We start from the raw sequence: 18,770 nt of genomic DNA on the forward strand, positions 1-18,770 counted from the left end.
CCTGTAACAGAATCTTTCCAATTAACAAAATTCGGTTTATTTTGCGCGCATACGGAGTAATGATGATATTCCAATAGACTCCGTCAATGCTACTGCGATAGATGATTTTGATGACATAAAGCATAAGCATTTTGAATACTTTTTACCCTAATATTAGAAGGCCATGCCACTGAGAAAGAAAGGGGTCTATCAGTGACAAACGTGTATTGATCCAAAGGGGTGGATGTATGCATCGGCCGGATCTATGAACATCCAGCCCTTACAGATACTGGGTGGGGTCCCTAGTGCGGGACCCCAATGGCGTCGGCCGCTGCCCGGGCGCGCTCGACCAAGGCCTTTTGGGCCTGCAGGTCATAGCAGCCAAGCAGGGTTGCCTCCCAGTCCTCCCGATTGGGGTTGGGGTGAGGAGGAACAGCTGGGTTGGATGGGCAAGCCCACACCATGTGGTAGATGTCCGAAGACTTCTCCGCACAGTGCGGACAACTGCCCGTGAAGGAGGGATTAAAATGTTTTAGTGCTGCCGGGCATAGCAGAGTGTTGGTATAAAGACGGAGTAGAAGCCGCTCCTCCGTCTTAGATAGACCGTAATTCGTTCGAGGGTAAAGGCTATGACAAGATTGATAATAAAGAACAATGTCTTTAAAAGAATACGCGGGTTCGAATTCGAAATCCTGATCTAGGGGGTCGAGATGGGAAGCCCGGAAAGAGAGCGCGCGGGCGACGGTGTCGGCTGCCTCATTCCCCTCGAGAACCATATGAGCAGGAGCCCATACTATATTCCGGTAAGCGGGGTCCCCGGTCTAGGTGCAATTTTGAAGTAGTCGGTAGGAAGCAGCTACCAACACGAGTGCGTGCGCTTTAGCCTAGCTGTCGGCAGACGGCTGCCTAGCGTTGACGCCGGTTCCTCAAAGAGCTAGTAAAGAAAACTATTGGTTTATGAGAAAAACACGCATTAGTTATGTTGGGTTTCGCTGGATCACACCTGCATTATTACTGGACCAATGCAGAACCCCCATACATCTTTAGTTACATACTTCTCTTATAGACTGTAGCATCTGTTTTATTGATATATCTGTGTATTGTAAGAAAAAATGTCGGACCAGTAGAGAAGCCAATGCATCTTATAGACTGGCACATATATTTCTTGCAGACCAGTGCTTATTGGTTGAAGGATGGCAATTCGGGCAAATTAATGTTCCTCTTGAAAGTAGGCAGCTAAGAAAAACAAGGACATGAAACCGGTGAACACAGGCGCAGTATCAGTCAGTTGGTGATCCCAATTGCCCTATATTGCTTCCCCCTCCCCCATTTTCCATTTCTGAAATAATTTAATCATCATACACTCATTCTAACATTTATTACACATTGGCGTAGTGTACAATATTAACCTCAATAACAATTGATAACACTGGTACAAAAAAGTAGTGGCGCTTAACGGTCTGCAAAAAACGTGCGCGGATTCAGCAAACTGCATACGGTTGACGCCTCAAGACGCGGAAAACTTTCAATACTGCTGCTGTCTGCTGCTGCGAAGGAATCAATGTACGACGAGGAAAGTGCATCATTCTGTTGGCTCCAGCTGAATCTCAATCATTACCATGTGCAGAGAAAAGCATTGAAATTAATGAAAAAGGCGCACGTCCAAGCAACCGCGCCCGCCGAAGCAAGAGGAGCCGACGCTGAGAACGCGACGAGAACGGCTGCCGCAGATCCTCGCAGTCGCGAGGTGTCGCAGTTTATCGGCAACGGAAAGTGCTAAGGTTTTCATTCTCTCTAACTTCTGCTATTTCAGAGCGAACAAGAAAAATGAATAGCTATGCTTTCCTCCATGCGGGACTCTTGATAAATCCACAATAGGACGACCGTAGGTGGCCGTTGTTGACGTGGATGAAACGTTTTTTTTTTGTAGGTTGGTTCTAATGTGTTTTATGCATAAAGCACACATGAAAAGCACACTAACTTTTTTGGTTACGAACATATTTTAGCTGTCTGTTAAATCCTTACACACAATCCAGCGAAACAGCGTTAGTTGGCGGTCACCACAAGGCAACGTTGGGAAGTTGTTTTGCCTTTGCGTGGTCACATTTTCGCTCAAGTCAGTTCGGTGCCTTGCACCGAACTGTTTTTAGAAGTGGCATTGCAGCGAATTTTCAGCTTTCGGTCAGGTGCGTGTACATCAGTTATAGCATCGGGAGGACGCTTATACTTTTTAAGTGTGTACTGCGGCTTAGCTTTGCAAAGAGCGTTCAAGGTTATCAGGGGTTCAGTTATCTTCCCCTCCTATCTCAGAAGGGGAACCCCCGTTGGCTGGTCCTCGCCATCTCAAACAATCTGACGGCAAATTAGTACCTGTCCGGGTCAGCAACCAACGAACACCTGGTGCTCTGAAGCATTCCCGTGATAGTTCTTCCACAACGCAGACACCCTATCATCTGATGAATGTCGCTAAAGTGTTGAAATACTATCCGAAAGCGCCCGGTTGGGGAAAACAAGCGAGAGGGTTCCGAGTGATAAATGATCAGTGTATTCAGTGCAATTCACTGATCTGAGCTACAGAAGGCATATAATCATAGAACTATCCGCGAATTGTACGGGACATGACTGCGGGCAAATAAAAGTAGAAACCTATGCACTGCTTATTACACGTCTCGTTGAACTCCAGTTCAATGCGACAGCAATAGAGAGAGCTCAAATATCTGTCGTGGATATTTGAGGTAATCAAATTTCTAAGAGGCCGGCCCATGGAAACGTATGCACATCTTTGTTAGTATAATCACGGAATGCTTAGAGGTCGGGAAAACCATCAAAATATCTAGAATGATTATTTCCTCACTTCCTCCCCATTTCGTAGAATGACCACAGCTGACCTGTGAAAGAAAACGTCGCAGTCACGTCAAATACATCTGCAAATTATTTCTGAGGAAAGTAATTTTGAGGAAATTACCTTAATTAGTTTGACAGTGGAAGGAATTTGAGACATATCTGAAAGGTTGTTGGCGATCGAACTATGATAAACGAATCGTACCGTGGGAATTTCGAAGAGGGTAGTGGTTTCCATTTGTAACCTTAGCACTCAAGGAGAGCCGCATATAGCTATGCGCAAACAATATAAGCCAGAGGAAGTTGCCGACACATAGCCGCCGCGGAAATATTGAATAATCGCCTATAGTAAAACCTTCTCACATCTGTACCTCACATGAATCTCTCTTCAGGGTTGTCCACTTTTGAAAGTTGGCCCCATCACTTTGAAATCACAATGAAATCCTGACAGAGGTTGGCTTGTCACTGAGTTGGCTTTATTGTGCTATTTTTATTGAGAATTTCAAGAGACCAGTCCTTTTATCTGATGTCTACTATAGTGATATTTCCCTTACCCTTACAAAAAAGCTTAATGTTTTCTGATTAAATGTTGATTACATTTCTCATTATGCACATTAACATTTCAATACATATACTTGATGCATTCTTGATGAGTTTTATAAGAAAGTTGGCCTCCGTGTTTCTGATGCACTCTTAGTGCATGAATTTTCTTTGAACTCCTAATGCATGAGTGGCTATTGTCATCATAATGTGTGTTGTTTGATGTGTTTCTAATGCCCCTAGAGATTCCAGTGCGCACCCTAGTGTAGTGGACTGTTATGGCCACTGACACTGCAATTACCCTAGAAGGCTTTGAAGTAATTCGATTTTCAGATCGTCACTTGGAGATGAAGTCAAAACTTCACATATTATTTAATTTTGCATGCAACCATTGATGACAGGCTGCTCATTTTTTGTACCACAGTGGCGTTAAAATTGCCACAAATGTAACCTGAAAATAGAGAAGAGGCATTAATTAAATTAGTTCCACATAGATTGCATTTACTGCTGACATGCTCAATTTGCTACAGTGCCGTGCTTACCGGTGATATCAAATTTACCCGAACAGGGTCCAGAACTTCCTTGCACGTTGCATCTTTATTCAGGTTGCTTCAATTGCCGTGAAGGGACTTTCCTCTCAGTTGTTCGGTGAACGTTGCCCGCATCATGCCCTTAAAAATTTTGCCGCTGTTGCTTTTCAGTCCGTACGTAGCCGATCTAGTGTGGTCTTTTTCACCAGGACACCATCACTAGGAGGGACCTGCAAGATATTTACCAACAAACCAAGGAAACGATGTAACACACATATACACCACACTCTGGCAGTCTTTACTACAACTATAAGGTATAAAGTTCTCGGTTTCGGTGCATTAAGTAAAGATTTTACTGTATCGTTACATTGTTTTTCAGGGCACATACTCCATTGTATTGATGGCTGTAGCAAACAGCAACTTGAAGTTTGTTATGATAGATGTGGATGCATATGGCCGCCAGAGTGATGGAGGCACTATAAGTGTGTCACGGTTTGGACAGTATCTAGAGAAAGGCCTTCTTAGGCTCCCTAGCCCTGCACACCTGCCAGGCACCGATACCCCAGCACCCTATGTTTTTGTGGGAGACGAGGCCTTCCAGCTTCGGCCAGATTTCCTTCGCCCTTACTCTTGCAGACGCCAGAGTGATGAAAAAAGGATTTTTAATTACCGGCTGAGCACAGAATTCGTCTCTCACGAACAGGCTGAACTTCACTGAGTTTCGCTTCTGTCCAGACACTCAAGTTTGCCAATACGTTATACGCGATCACAATCGGCACCAGATCATGCTCCCAGTTCATGAATATATACGTACTAAACTAGTATAGTCGTTCAACGTTTTCGCACATTTAAAACGTAATTAACGAAACGGGCAACCACTCCACACAGTGCACACTACAGAACTGTTTTTTTTTTTTTTGGCGTAAACGCAGGTGGATACATCTGTCAAAAAAGCGCATCGACGGTGACTTGGCGCCATCGATCACCAATATGCACTTGACATTCACATTGATATTTCGCGAAACGCAAATTATGAATTCTAAAATTCGCAAGCTTCGACACCGACGCTCCTGTAGAAACGTAGCTATCCGCTCGTAACAGTCCCAGAGCAGTGGCGCTGCGGCGGTGGCAATGGGAACTAGGTGCATCACGCCTACTTTGTGTGACGCGACGGGCTGCACCTGGTGCACTTCTATTAACCGGCCGTGGAGTGAGATAATAGAGGCACAAAATAAGAAACTACGGTGATTATGCGAGTACCAAAGTGGGTGTATGTGAAATAATATCTGCAGTCGGAGGTGAACACACGGGAGCAATCCACGTTATCACGTCATAGCCTTGAAGGAGGGGCTAAAGTGCCTTCCCATTCTTTCTCAACCACGCTACCCGATTTTGTTATTTAAATAGGGGAACTCGTGATAACGCATCGTCAGATTTTAACTTGCATTGGTGCTCCACAGTTGGCACACAGCAGCTTTTCGACATAGCGGCAGATGCACTAATGGCTCTGTTGGCACAAGCACCCACCAAACACGTGCGCAAAACGTGCAGAGCCAGCTAAAGCAGTCACAATGAAGACACGCGCTAAACCTCCTGGTGGACTTCTTCCGCGGTGTCTGGCGTAAGGCGCTTCGTCCCGGTGTACTGGCGCCCTCATGCAGATTGACGGCGGAAACTGTACACCATCGCATCACGCCCTCGCCCAGCTAACGAGACCCGACGCAACAGGCAGCCTGCACATACTCCGTTTCCTTTAAGCGGCCGTGAATAAGTGGTTCATAACTAACCTTATGACTGGGCGTCTAATGCTAAGTTGCTGGTAGATTTTGTTATGGAAAGGTGTTTTTATCGCCTAATATGACAAGATGGCCAATTTCAAAAACGTTCGCCGTGCAAGTTTCTTTAGAAGCGATCATTGCTACCATTCCTCGTCGGTAGCAATCTTCTACCACAAATGTCCGCAGAAACCAATTATTTCTTATTCGCGCAATCCACCACACAAAATAAAAAAGATTCAGTTGCTTTCCTCCCAAAAGTTAATACAATTTCAGTTTCTTTAATCGCCGTGGCTGAAACGGGCTTTATTATTTGGCCACTGCGCCTTTGATTGCCTGTCTGTGCACTCTCCTGAGCGATAGAAAAATACAGGTAGAAGAAGCTGCACTTCGTGCTAATGATCGGACAAAGAAGGTTCAGTCAATAATGACTATGCATGAACTCTACTTGAACACTCACAATAGCTATAATCGATAGTCCTTTTTATCACAGCCCACACCCAATTAGAAAGGACGTATATGATTATCCAGCTCCAGTGGTATTCTCTGCCAGTTTACGATGCTTTATTCAGTATTCAATTGCATTCGCTGGGAATGCAACTTGTGTCGAAGACACAGGATTGTAGAAAACCAAAATAGCCTTGCAGGACTATCAAATGTTTGTTTTTATTTTAATGTGAGAAAGCATTCAGGGTCTATATGTCTACCCATCGTTTACCGTGCAGGACTCTTTTCTCTATGGAGTTAAGTAAGGTACCCTCGCATATTCCTTTTACTTTTCCCTGTGTACTGTTGCTACTCTATACTATATTGTTCACGTTTCCAGTCATGTGCTGATGTCCGCGCACTCTACATTAATGCCTTCGTAAAGTTGCGGCGCCTTTCAATAGCTAACGTGTGAGAATTGGAAGCAGCAGTGCTTTCGTATAAAAAACAAAAACGCTGATTGAAGCTCACTGCATCCTCTGTGTACTTCCCAGAACCTAATTTAGTGTTGCCGTTCGCTAACAACCCTCATGAACGTGTCTACTACCCACTTGCTCCGTTGAGGCTCAGGAACTTGTGAAGACTATAATGCTGCCGCTAACTATCGAAAACTTTATTGCTTTTCAACAGCCCCGGCATGGGGCGTTAGCCCTGTGATAGTGGCGCACGTATTAATTTTGTGATCTTTGTTTGTTTATGATCTGCATCGTGTAACACGCCATTATCGCAATGTTGTAGCTCAAGATGCGCAGAGGTATAAGATAGAATGTTCGCACGCAAGCACAAGTATTTCCTTAAAGTTCCAGGGTTTTCAGCATCTGTTGCCTAGTTTCTTTATCTATTTCCGCTACCCTTATGAACCCCTGGGCATTATTGGGAGAGTGGTACAAAAATATAAACTCAAACTGATAAAAAGAAGGTAGATGGTAGAAGGTAGATCGAGATGTCTCTGCGGTCACCTTAAGTTGAACGTGCTGACGGCAACGGGTAATCGTTTTTCGTCGACCGATGAGTGTGCACTTGCTGTTAGCGTCACCGTCGAGTTGCTTCGTCCTTTTGTGGGCGCCAGTCAAACCCGTGATGAGTTTCTTTCATTGCAATGCTAGTTTCGTCTTTTGTCCTTGACGGCATTTTCACTACCACGTGAAAATATGATCGGAAAATATGACCTTTTCCTTTGCCCAACCAACCCAAAACAAGCATACGCGGAGTAAGTGGAAATATTTACGTATGGAATTCTTTGGAAGCGTGTTCCACTGTTTTTTCTGTATGGTAGGCATATCCTTTACATATTGTTTACTCATAAGTGTCATTTGCGTGATGCCAGATGGAGGCAGGATGAATTTCAAAATATTTGTGCCTTGCCTGTGTAACACATATAGACTCCGTATGTTACACCTGATGCGCACATTATTTTCCACGCAAAAAACGTACATAATGACATGAATGATCGCCCTTTGGTCCGGAACCGTAAGCAGCTCTCAAAATCGGTTCTCCAGTCAAATTCGTTGTTCACGCGGGCATCGCTGCGTTGGCATTGACTGGCCCGCAGCCTCAAACCGAACGTCTCCGCTTCTTATGCCCTGCAGTCTAAGGCCATTTCGATATTTTCGCTCGGTCACCCGCCGAACTAGATCGCCATCTCCTTTTTAGTGCCAGGGCGCTGAATAAGTCAACCGCGAATCATGTGGGAAGCCTCTACCGAATGCAGGGGCGGGGGAATCTTAGGAACGGCGTGGATACGGACACCGGTATTCCACGCAAAAAACGATTACAGAAGCTGTAGCCGTTGCCGGAGCCCTATCACTCCGCGTTTTTGACTGCAACGCACTCTCACGCTGTGAATTACGAATCGTTAGCTACACAAACTCCCATCTCTGTGCAAAGCATTCCTCACGTCCTATTCGTTTAAACCATATTTAACATACAGTTAACCACCCTTGAAAAACAAGTAAGAATGCAGGACAAAGAACCAACCGGGGGCAATAAAGTTCTCTCACATTTTCAGCAAGAAAAGATGACTCCTTTTCTTAAGACCAGCATAGGCCTTGAAACGGCGTCAGACTACGCACATTGAACGGCTTCACTCTTTTCCTGTTAAACGAAACTACGCGTCGTAGAAAAGGAGGGATTATTTATTTAATTATTTTGTACTCATTCATGGGGCATTTAAATAAAATAAATGGTAGCGTCGCTTGTTTAGCAGATGCACATCTTCGTCCTCTCTGCTGCCTCTACGCCACCTGGAACCATGATTCAACGAGAGAGGCGGTTAAACGGAAAAAGAAACGAGTCTTTACAAGATACGGTCTAGCATTGAATCGAGGGCAAGCGCCGCTACTTTGATGTGAATCGGCCTAGAGGCTCGTGTTTCTGTTGGCACGCTAATCAGCAATCAGCGGTTTGAAGCGTGCTCCACCAAGGGGGATCGCTATAACCGTGTCTCGAACGTGAGAGAGCTTCGCACCGTTCAGAAGCCTTGAATGCAGTCCAAGAGATTTTATTTTTTTATCGCCGCCAGACGCCGTGCGAAGCAACGTTCGTGCGTGGTGATTGTGAAACGTGTGCGTAGTCGAGAAGGAACGCTGGGGTGTACGTACTTTCTCTGCCTAGTTTCTTATTCTTCGAAATTGAGTATAGTTCATTGGACGTTTTTCTTTTTACGACGACGGTTTCGATATCCTGTTAAGAGAACAAGTAATGTCATTGCCGACCAGTTGGTACTGGATCGCGCGCAGCGACGAGCTGCGAGAATGCTGCCGAGAAACACCGCTGCTTTAGTGCTGCTGCTGACGTTCCTTATAGGTAAGCCAGCTTTGCAGCGCCTTGTGCGGTTATCTGTGGTACACTAGGCCTTAAATGCAGGCGTATCTCATCAAATCACAACTATCAATTCTGGTGAGACAAGCGCATTTTGTTTATTCCATATTCTTCTTAACCTTCGAAGGCCGGTCACAAAAAGTTAATCAGGAAACTTGGTATAGTTATACATCGGCATACTTCGTGAAGAGTGGGAAGTACAATGCCGAAAAAGTAGCAGGTGTTCGCTACGCTAGAGCGGCGCTACAGTTGCCGTCGGTCAGGTGTAGCTTTGTTCAACTCTCCGCGAGACTCAGAAAATGTGAATTGTGCGTGGTTACACACTAGTATTTTCCGAACACTTAGTAAAAAAAATGTTATAGAGAATACAGTTGAATATCTAGAAGATATGTCTGTATTGCTTGGTATATATGACGTCACAGTATTCATCTCCTTAAGTAGAAACTACCTCAACGATTCAGTTTTTAGGTACATTTCTTGTCTAACTTTTTTTTTATTATACGCTTACAATGTAAACAAAGTAGCACCTTTCAAACTAATAGCATAGTTCAATATATACAACATATGCGGTTAGAAATCTTTGTGATACCGAAGTCATACGCTGAACTTCCGAAGTATGGAAGTGCGTCCGAATATTTATTGTTTTCGATAGCGGAACTGCAATGAACAGCGAATCGCTGTCTGTATTTTCCATAAACCATGTCAATTAAAATGTCCTAAAATAGCAGTGCTTTCTGTCAAGGCGTGGCTTGTTTGAGACTGCTACGCGTTTTCAGCCAGGGCCGCGGCGACGAAGTAATGGGATAAAGATAGCAAAAGTACTTTTCGGTCCACGCTAGGCTGAAATTTGCAGATGGAGCCCGCGCCCACCGCAGGTGGTTTAACTCAGGGAACGCGAAATTCTTCAAAAAGTGCAATGAGCAGCTATGAATATACTTGGCCGCTGTTGTTCACCCCTTGGATATGCCCGCTTTCATAGTGCGTGTGCACTCTTTGCAAGCTGGATGTCTGAAATGAAAATAAAGCAGAAAATTACGCCGAACCTATTCATTCTGATAAATACAAATACTTTTACAAAACGTTTCTACCTTCATCGTGAGGGAAATAAATGATTTATTGTCAGAGCATTCCCCATTGTGTCTTCAAAAGCTAGGAATTATGCACAACACGTTAGTTTTAATAGTAAGGTACCCAAGCTACATTATGTTTTGATGTACGGCGAGCGTAAGCAATACATCAGCCCTACACAGCAGTGAATTAGTGAACGCCGCATCGCGCTGTCAAACGACGACGCTGAGCTTTTTGAATCAGGGTTGAATTTTCAAAACCACACATAATATGTCTCATTCGCGTAGTCTTTATTTTTAAAAGCTCAGCTACTTTGGTCATCTGATGAGAAGAGAGGAGTCGCTGGAGAAAGATTTGATGGTGGGAAAGGTTGAGGGTCGCCGGAGAAGGGGTAGGCAGCGAACGCGATGGTTAGATGGCATTCTCGAGGCATTGCAGGTGAAGCTATGTGATGTTAAGAAGATAGTGAGAGACCGGAAAGCGCGGCGTGACAGGGTCCATAGGGTCACGAAGAGTCGGACACGACTGAACGCCTGAACTGAACTGAGAACTGACACATATATTCCGCTTTCCGGGGAGCTGGGATCATGCTACAAATCAGAAGGAAACCGTACTGTATAAAAGACAGGGTTCGAGGAAGACAGACGCACACTGCGTCTTTCGGAATGATTGTCTTTTATACGCGACTTTTTTTTTCCTTTAATCAGAAACCAGCCAGCCCAATCACCTACCATTATGCTACAAAATGTTTAACCGTTTCAAACATCTGCTTCGTTACAGGGTTTCAATCTGTCGCACAAAAAACTAAGTGCTTTTAATCTGTGCGCCGTTTTCATCGCGCAGTGGGTCTCGTCAGTTGCATATCCTTACAGTATTGATTTGCCAAACTGCAAGACAGTGTTTGCAGCAGTCAGCCAGACGTGGAAAAGTGCGGAAGATCACGTAGGACACATAACCGCTAACTTTAAGTTTATTTATACCTTAAAAAATTGGGCCACCCGGTTGAACATTGTCAAGCTCTGCCAAACAATAGAAGAAAGGAAAAAGAGAAGTTTGGAACATCCGCGCGTAACTGTTTCCCCCCCCAAAAAAAGATGACGACGGATAAGATCCTTGTTCCATGGCAACATCAGTCAACCGCCTTTAAGGCATGCAGGGCCCTGTTTAGTTTCCTGACAGTCACCGGCTTGTGTGACAAACTCTGACTGTGCGCCACATCCCCTATCTCTTCCCCTTATCCCTTTTCCCCAGTGTAGGGTAGCCAACCGGAGGCCTTTCTGGTTAGCATCGCTGCCTTCCATCCGCATTCCTATCTATGACTTAGCAAAACGATGTTGCCAGATACTTGCAGGCGAAGCTCTACCTGCTTCCTGTTAACGAGCCATTTCAGGTACAAAACAGACAGAGAAATTAGCCAGACTCTTGAACGTCAATAGCATCACTGTTGATGATTTTTTGTAATTGCTGCTGGTTTACCTTAAATCAACCCTTGCATGGGGGAATGGGCCTCGCTCTATCCAAAGGCAGAGGATCTTTATAGGATCATGGATTGCCCTCGTCCTCAGTGACATTTACCTCGCAATGCATGAAAGAGCTCTTAAGGACCGCTTCTTCATTCACGTGCTCTACAATATTCCGGCTCGTGGATGATTACCTAGTTCTCTTAAATTGCAATAACGAAGCCATATTACGCAAGGTGCCTCAATATGTCACCTTATTTATGACGACACCGGCATCATTTTATTTACACTCTCGAACAACTGAAAAAAAAATAGGAGAGGGAGCCCAGATCAGAAAAAACTTTGCATGGCATGAAGCCAATTTTAAAAAAAGATAAAATGAGCAAAAGCTCAAAATAAAAAACTTGTTTTTAACACAATTAAATGAAAATTATCACATGAACAATAAGCAAAAGGGGAAAAAATGAGATCCGAGTCGCAAGGTGGTCTACGCTGGACCGAAGAATAAAAACTAAAAACAAAACACTAGAAGGCAGCATCGAGACCTGCAAATACGGCAAAAGCAGGAAATAGAAAATGAAAACACTGGTTCCACTCACCGTGACTCACGAAGGGCCAACAATAATACCCTACGCTTTCTCGACCTAAGACAGTTTTTTCACACCTAAGCCTGTATTCCTTAAGGAATAAAATCAGGAATATTGTACAATCTAGTTATAGTAATGCCTTGACGAAGTCAATGTGAGCACAAAATTCAGCACAGCGTTTGCTCAAATGTACAGGCTGACTCTGTCTTTCTTTCTTCTGTCACTGGTAAAATGTTAGAAATTCTGAACGAGCCGATCCAGCCCCCTCAGATGAAGTCCAACAGCAAAATAAGAAAACAATTATTTTTTATATGCACAAACATTCCCATGATCTCAAAAGCATCGGCACGAAGGTAGGTGCTCACGTGATCATTTCGTCCCTTTACTGCCTTTATTTTAGAACTCTCACGATGACAAAAAAGATTAAATAAATGTTAGAGAAAACTCGCACTAAACCACAGGTTATCGCAGGCAAAAACCAATTGACAATAAAAAAATGGGAAAATACAACGATAAAATGTGAGAAAAGCGAATTAGAAGCAAACTATGACACAAATCTCGGGCGGCCAAAGTGGCTTTTAAGGCAGATATGCCCCTCTACAAAATTAGTCATTATAGAGACGAAAAAAAAAAATACACAAGGCTGGATCCAGTGTGCCAACTCACTTCATGTCTAACTTTGTCTCATGGTAACTGAAACGGCAAACGCAGTGGCATTACCGAACGGCACAAGAATGCCATCGGAGCATGCGCAGACTACTATATTCCACGATCTCGTGCCAAGGAATACATCGACCATAGACTGTTTATGTATCAACAAAACGATGAACGGAGCAGAGTCACGATTTTTCCGGTTCATTGTTTAGAAGCGTACCGGTCTGTGCCTTGTCGCACATGCGAAACAATGAAAAATCTTCCCGTCTCTTGGAACAGATGATCACTCGAAAATGATGCCGTAATAAGCTTACACGCAAAATAGTTGAAGCCCCCTTGGTCGCGAAGCAAAAGGATGAATAAGTCAGCAGAGCTCAGACTTTCCAGTAAAGAAATTGCATACATCGCTGGTTTTCCCTGATTTTAACTTTAATTTTGCTGGCGTTCTTTACATGGCGTCATTCTATATGATTTGGTTTCGTTTATGAGGTTTAACGTCCCAAAGCGACTCAGGCTATGAGAGACGCCGTAGTGGAGGTCTCCGGAAATTTCGACCACCTGGGGTTGTTTAACGTGCACTGACATCGCATGGTACACGGCGCGTTGGTTTTCGCCGCCACCGAAAAGCGACCGCCGAAGCCGGGATTCGTTTCCGCATCCTCTGGCACTGCGCTCAAGCACCCTATTACTACATCGCCACCACTGGTTGCGACATTGTATATATTTTAATTTTTATTTGTATTTTTCAATTTACAATTTATTTCTGCCTGATTTTTTTCGCTCTTTTAAATTCCAACATTTCACATTCAGGCTTCTTTAATTCCATTTTATGCAGCGCCGCATACCCCTCCATGCCTAAACCAATAGACTCAAAACCCTACCACGAATGCGCACTAAACGCTCCCCTGGCAAAGCGATGATACACTATATACGCACGAAAATAAAACATGACAGCAGGCTTAGGGTATATGAAGAAGCACCAACGCCCGTGTTTGAAAATACGAAACGGCTCACTAGACCACAACATACATATCTAAACAAAGTGATAGCAAGCACAGCCTAATTGACAAGTGGTTTCTCGGTCGACACGAAACACTCAAACAGAATACATGCACCCACTGTCAGAAACAGTATGCAGCAGACATACTACATCTTATACGGCAATGCGCATCTTTTTCACGAGGAACAAGCAAAATTAAGCATATTCCGCGTGACATGTCCACGGTAGCACATCAGATACTATGAAGCACCGCAATGCAGCATGGCATTGCCACCAATGACAGTGAGAGTGGCCTGCTTCTAGAAGTGTAAGAGAGGTCGACTTACAATGCGCAGAGCGGCAGCATGGCAAGCAACGAGAAACAGCTTGTAGAACCGTGAACAAGCGAGAAACTAGACTCCCATCGCTCTCAATTCTCCAATTACCAAAACATTGCCTAGAACCATCCCTTAAATAAATAAAGGCTTTATTTATTCATTCATTATTCTCTTTTAATCTACATGCCCATATCAGCCGCGCGGTTTATTCATTTCTTGGCTTTTGTTATTGTTTTGCCATGTTTATATTTGGCTTTCGATTTTGTTCGATCATTTCCATCACTCTCTATTTCTCTATGCGTTACTCATTTTTAACTGTCTTATGTAATCACCTGCGGTGTTAAAAAGGTCTTAAGGAAAAACGCTCTTTGCACTTTCAGTTTTTTAGCCAATGAAGAACTGAAAACATTGTTGATTCTTTCATGCACTATATTATTCACTGCCTGTTATTATGATACCTTACAGCATGTTACTTCCATCTCATGCAGTTTTTTTTTCTGTTAATCTTGTGTCAGGCTTATCAATTTATCGATATATAATTTTTTTGTGGTTTGTTCCATTCGACGCCTTGCTTGTGTAGGCGCTGGCTTCTTTGTCACATGTTTGCTACATTTTTGCTTCCCTTGCGGGCGTTTGTTTTCTGAGGCCATATATGATGTGGTTGGCCGATTGCCGAAATAACGTTGCTGCCGTTAAGCGCTTTTGTGTCTTGTGTGTCTACGCGCTGCAAAACATGATAGAAAACCAACTAGCCTGAAAGATTGTCCTCCTAAATCTGCACGATTGTGCGTGTAAGAAATTATTCGCCCCTTTTCCAAGGTGCCCCGGTAGTACAGACCCTTCTTCGAGATTTCTAGATTGGAACAGTTTGCCATCAAGCGCAGTGTACATTGCGTCGAACGATGCCTTTTACCATGCTTTTAAATGATATGTAACGCCACAGTTAACGTAGGTAATACCTTGCTCTAATGCCCTACCACGGCCGCTCGATGGAAGCGCACTGGGTGCGGCCTGCTGCGTCGCGCCGCCGTCAATGGGCAAGCGCGTCCTTGGGGACTTTACAGTTTCGCCCGCTATTTCTGCTGAGGGAGCCACTGTTCGGGGACACATCGCTGCCGGGGTCGCTGGCTCTGAGCGCGCGGTTTGCTTCCTTTCAGGACGCGTTCGCCTCATGTCTGCGTTGTAAACGCAAAATTTTGTGTGCGCGTGTGCAAGCACGTTAACGTTGAGACGGGATGCGTTTGTTTTTAAGGCGAAAGCCGTTCTAGGCTCATGGAGCGGAAATCTGTGCGCAGAAGCTGTGGCTGTAATCTGTGCGTCGCATCTGTGCACTGGTGTGTCTCGCAAGAGCGAAAGTGCAAAGAGGGAGATTAAGAATGAAAATGATTGATAGTGATAGGTAATCAATAAAAGTTATAAATAGACATTGATAGAGGTAATGACTAATGCTAATGACTAATAATGGGTAATAATGACTAAAATGATTTGTAATGGCCAGTATATCAAACTATGGCATGTAATGACCGCAATTGATTAGAAATGAGTACAAGTGCTTAGCGATGTGTGGTAATGACTATAATAGATAGGCATGACTAATCATTACTGATAATTACTACGAAATAACCAATATGTGAAAGGATGACATGTAATGACCACTGCTGATTCTAAATGAGTAACCTGCTTAGGTATGAGTGGTAAGGGCTACAATGACTACGCAGGTAGACTCATCATGACTGGGAAACGACCAATATATTAAACGACGACTTGAAATGACGAACTGTGGCAAACTATGAGAGGTAAATGATAGGACAAGGGTAGGCTTTCGCCGTCCTCCACTTAAGAGACATCTAAGAGACCCTCAAAGTTTATATGCTGAGCTCGCTTCAGACAAAGGCAGTAGCGAGGAGTGGAAATGCACTCGCTTCCTCTGAAATGAAAGCGGCACCGAGGTTAAAAGTCCAGATGCTGAAGCATAATGCCCTATCAGCTGCCATTGAATTTGCTACAAGGGACAGCAGATTGGACTTCTTGGTGATCAATTATAGGTTAACAGTACAAACAACGTGACGGGAACACAGGAGAAGAGGACGGCACAACCGCGCTAGTTGTCGCCATCTTTTCCTGTGTTTCCGTCACGTTGTTTAACCTATTTAGTTACCAGGAAGCTGGCCAGTGAACTAAGATTTTTAACGATGTTTTGTGAAGCAGATGAACACGATGAGGTAGCACCAGAAGCTTTTCTCGCAGGTTATGTTGCGAGGACATATCAGAAAACGGTACGAAGCGTTTTTTTATATAACCCACTGATAGCGAGCTGGGCTGGAAATTTCAACTCAACAGTGGAGCGGAATTTATGGCTGCGGCATAAACCTCTCTCATGAAAGGTTTTCCATCTACGATTGGTGATTTTCTTCCTTTTTTGTGTGGCCATTTAATAAGCGTACTCGGCTGCTCGCTGAATCTCGGCTGCAATTGCGCTCTGAAGCGTGAACATTCTTGTGATCGCAGCTAAGAGTTTCACAACAGGAACACTCGATGCGCGTTCTTCCATTGAAAATTACAAACCAGCAAAAATTGTGCGGGTTTGCGAGCAGCCAATAAAAATGGTAATGAAAACTTTCGGCGCATATACGTAGCACCTTGAGGCAGCCCGGCTATATGAAGCGCGCTTAGTTCGGTCATGCGAAATGCGAGAAGCCATTGATGGATAGCCTTCTGGCGTAAAACGTTTAAGGTCTCCAACTGAGTCGGAGATCCCAGGTTATCATGTAGATTTGACCTGACAAACATCTTCCTATTTCCAACGTAACAATTGTCAGAATGAGATAGAAAGGGTGGTTACATGTCGCATTTTCACAGAGGTTGCTCATAGTAGGACAATATATTTTTATTGGATAGCGCTGTCAGCTTAGAACAGGTTTACATAAATTTGTGTGTAAAAGCTGTATGCAGGAATGAGTAAATGGTATGAAAATGACCCACGGGATTTGCGACATAGTTAAGTGGTTATGCATTAGGCTACCATAGCAGCTGGACAGCTTCGAATTGTTCACAGCCGGGTGACATTTTCGTATGACAAACAACTTGATCCGAATGCAACATCACGGTAATGCGAGCTCTCCAATCGAGTGGCCTTGATCCACCGTCACATTACGTTTTTCGGGGTACACTCCAGTATGCATCGTTGCCGAGCAAGCGCTAGGTGCTGACATGGTCACACTAGATATGGCATTATATACTAATTCGTGTTGCCTAATTGTGTGAAGCGGAGCTCTTATATCCTTAAAATAAAAGGCTTCTACCACGCCGACGCCTCCCTGAAAGCGCAGCCAGGCGCAGCTCTCCGCGCGCGGCTGTCCCCGAACGGTGGCGCCGCGGCGGTGCCGAGGGGAAGTAGGCGCCTCCCGCCGGTTTCGGGCGACGTAGCTGGCCGCACCTAGTGCGCTTCCATCGAGCGGCCGTGGCCCTACTGTCGATGCAGGTATTTCATAAACAACAAAAAACGGGTTCTTCTTTCTTCAATGGGCAACCTGAGTATATCATACATTAGATCATCACCGTTTGGTCAAAAAACTTCCACACCTTCTCATGCAATCACTATATCATGCCGTTTCCTACTACCCGCAGGGGAGTGCCGAGCTGCTCTGAAAGCGGATTGCAAGCTGGAGACTCTGGGGGAGTGCGGCGACGACTTCATCCCGTTCGGCAACACCGACCGCCTGGCCTCATATGGCAAAGGGTTCGACGAGAAATGCGCGTGCGTAATACTGGCGGCATCCCGCCTGCCACGTCCTGCTCAGTCTTGAGAGTTAAACTGAACACTGCTAGAACATTTTCTGTCCAGATGCCAGAATTTATTGTGTCTGTGTTTAAGCGAGCAATATATAACATGCGCTTTTCCAGTTTTCTAGAGCCCCGGTATATTGATGTGTATCTACTAGTGACTCATTCATAGCGTGAATGTCGCTTGTATAGCTGGAGTAACGTTAGAGATGATTCCGTCCCCATTGAACGTATGGGTTGGTGAAATTACTTTATTTCGTCCCTAGCGGCAAACGTACTAGACTGTCCATCCCAAATATCTGCACTGGCAGAACGCAATAATGCGAATGCGTTGCCGCAGAGAATGTTTACTTTTTCTCCCTTCTTTGCTCGAGCAATCGCGAACCCGGAATGAGCATCTATAAAGGGCACACGGTTTATATATATTCAAGGAAACCATTGATGACTGAAGTAAGTAGTAGGAATATAGGTCGAAGGAGGACGAAAGAAAGAATGGCAAGATCAGGACCGAATACAAAGATTTCTGTGCACGATCTCACTGGATTTATGCGAAGATCGGAAGAAAGGTGCTTGCTCTCAAGCAGCAGTCTCGACAAGTATCCATCGGTCACATGGCTGAAAGCTTTCCACGAGCCAAGTATTCGGTAAAGATAAAGACGTGATCAACACACAGCGTGATCAATTCGTGCTTTCGTCTAGTTTTAGGTAAACACAGGCCCACATTTCTATGATACCATTTAACTCAGTTTTAATTGTCAAAATTTGGATATTATTAGATATTATTATCTGCACATTGGTGACAATGGTGCAAGCATGAGAACAGTGGGCAGTTGGGCTTCATGGTTTAAGGTCATGTTAAAAGCTGCGCTAGCACAGGACTGAGCGAGAACACAACACACGTTTTGCGCCTGTGTTGTGTTCTCGCTCCGT

General features: G+C 44.4%; 1 protein-coding gene across 1 annotated transcript in view; it reads left to right on the forward strand.

Moving 5' to 3' along the window:
- Positions 1-8,904: 8,904 nt before the first annotated feature.
- LOC146177322 (uncharacterized) overlaps positions 8,905-18,770 on the forward strand; it is a 33,144-nt gene continuing 23,278 nt past the window's right edge. The window contains exons 1-2 of the mRNA XM_084581522.1: positions 8,905-8,956; positions 17,685-17,814. Of these exons, the coding sequence (XP_084437648.1) occupies positions 8,905-8,956; positions 17,685-17,814 (182 nt within the window). The remainder of the gene's footprint in view (positions 8,957-17,684; positions 17,815-18,770) is intronic.

Source organism: Amblyomma maculatum, chromosome 10 (genome assembly GCF_055883805.1).
Source record: "Amblyomma maculatum isolate TAMU_Amacu chromosome 10, ASM5588380v1, whole genome shotgun sequence".
Lineage (NCBI taxonomy): Eukaryota > Metazoa > Arthropoda > Arachnida > Ixodida > Ixodidae > Amblyomma > Amblyomma maculatum.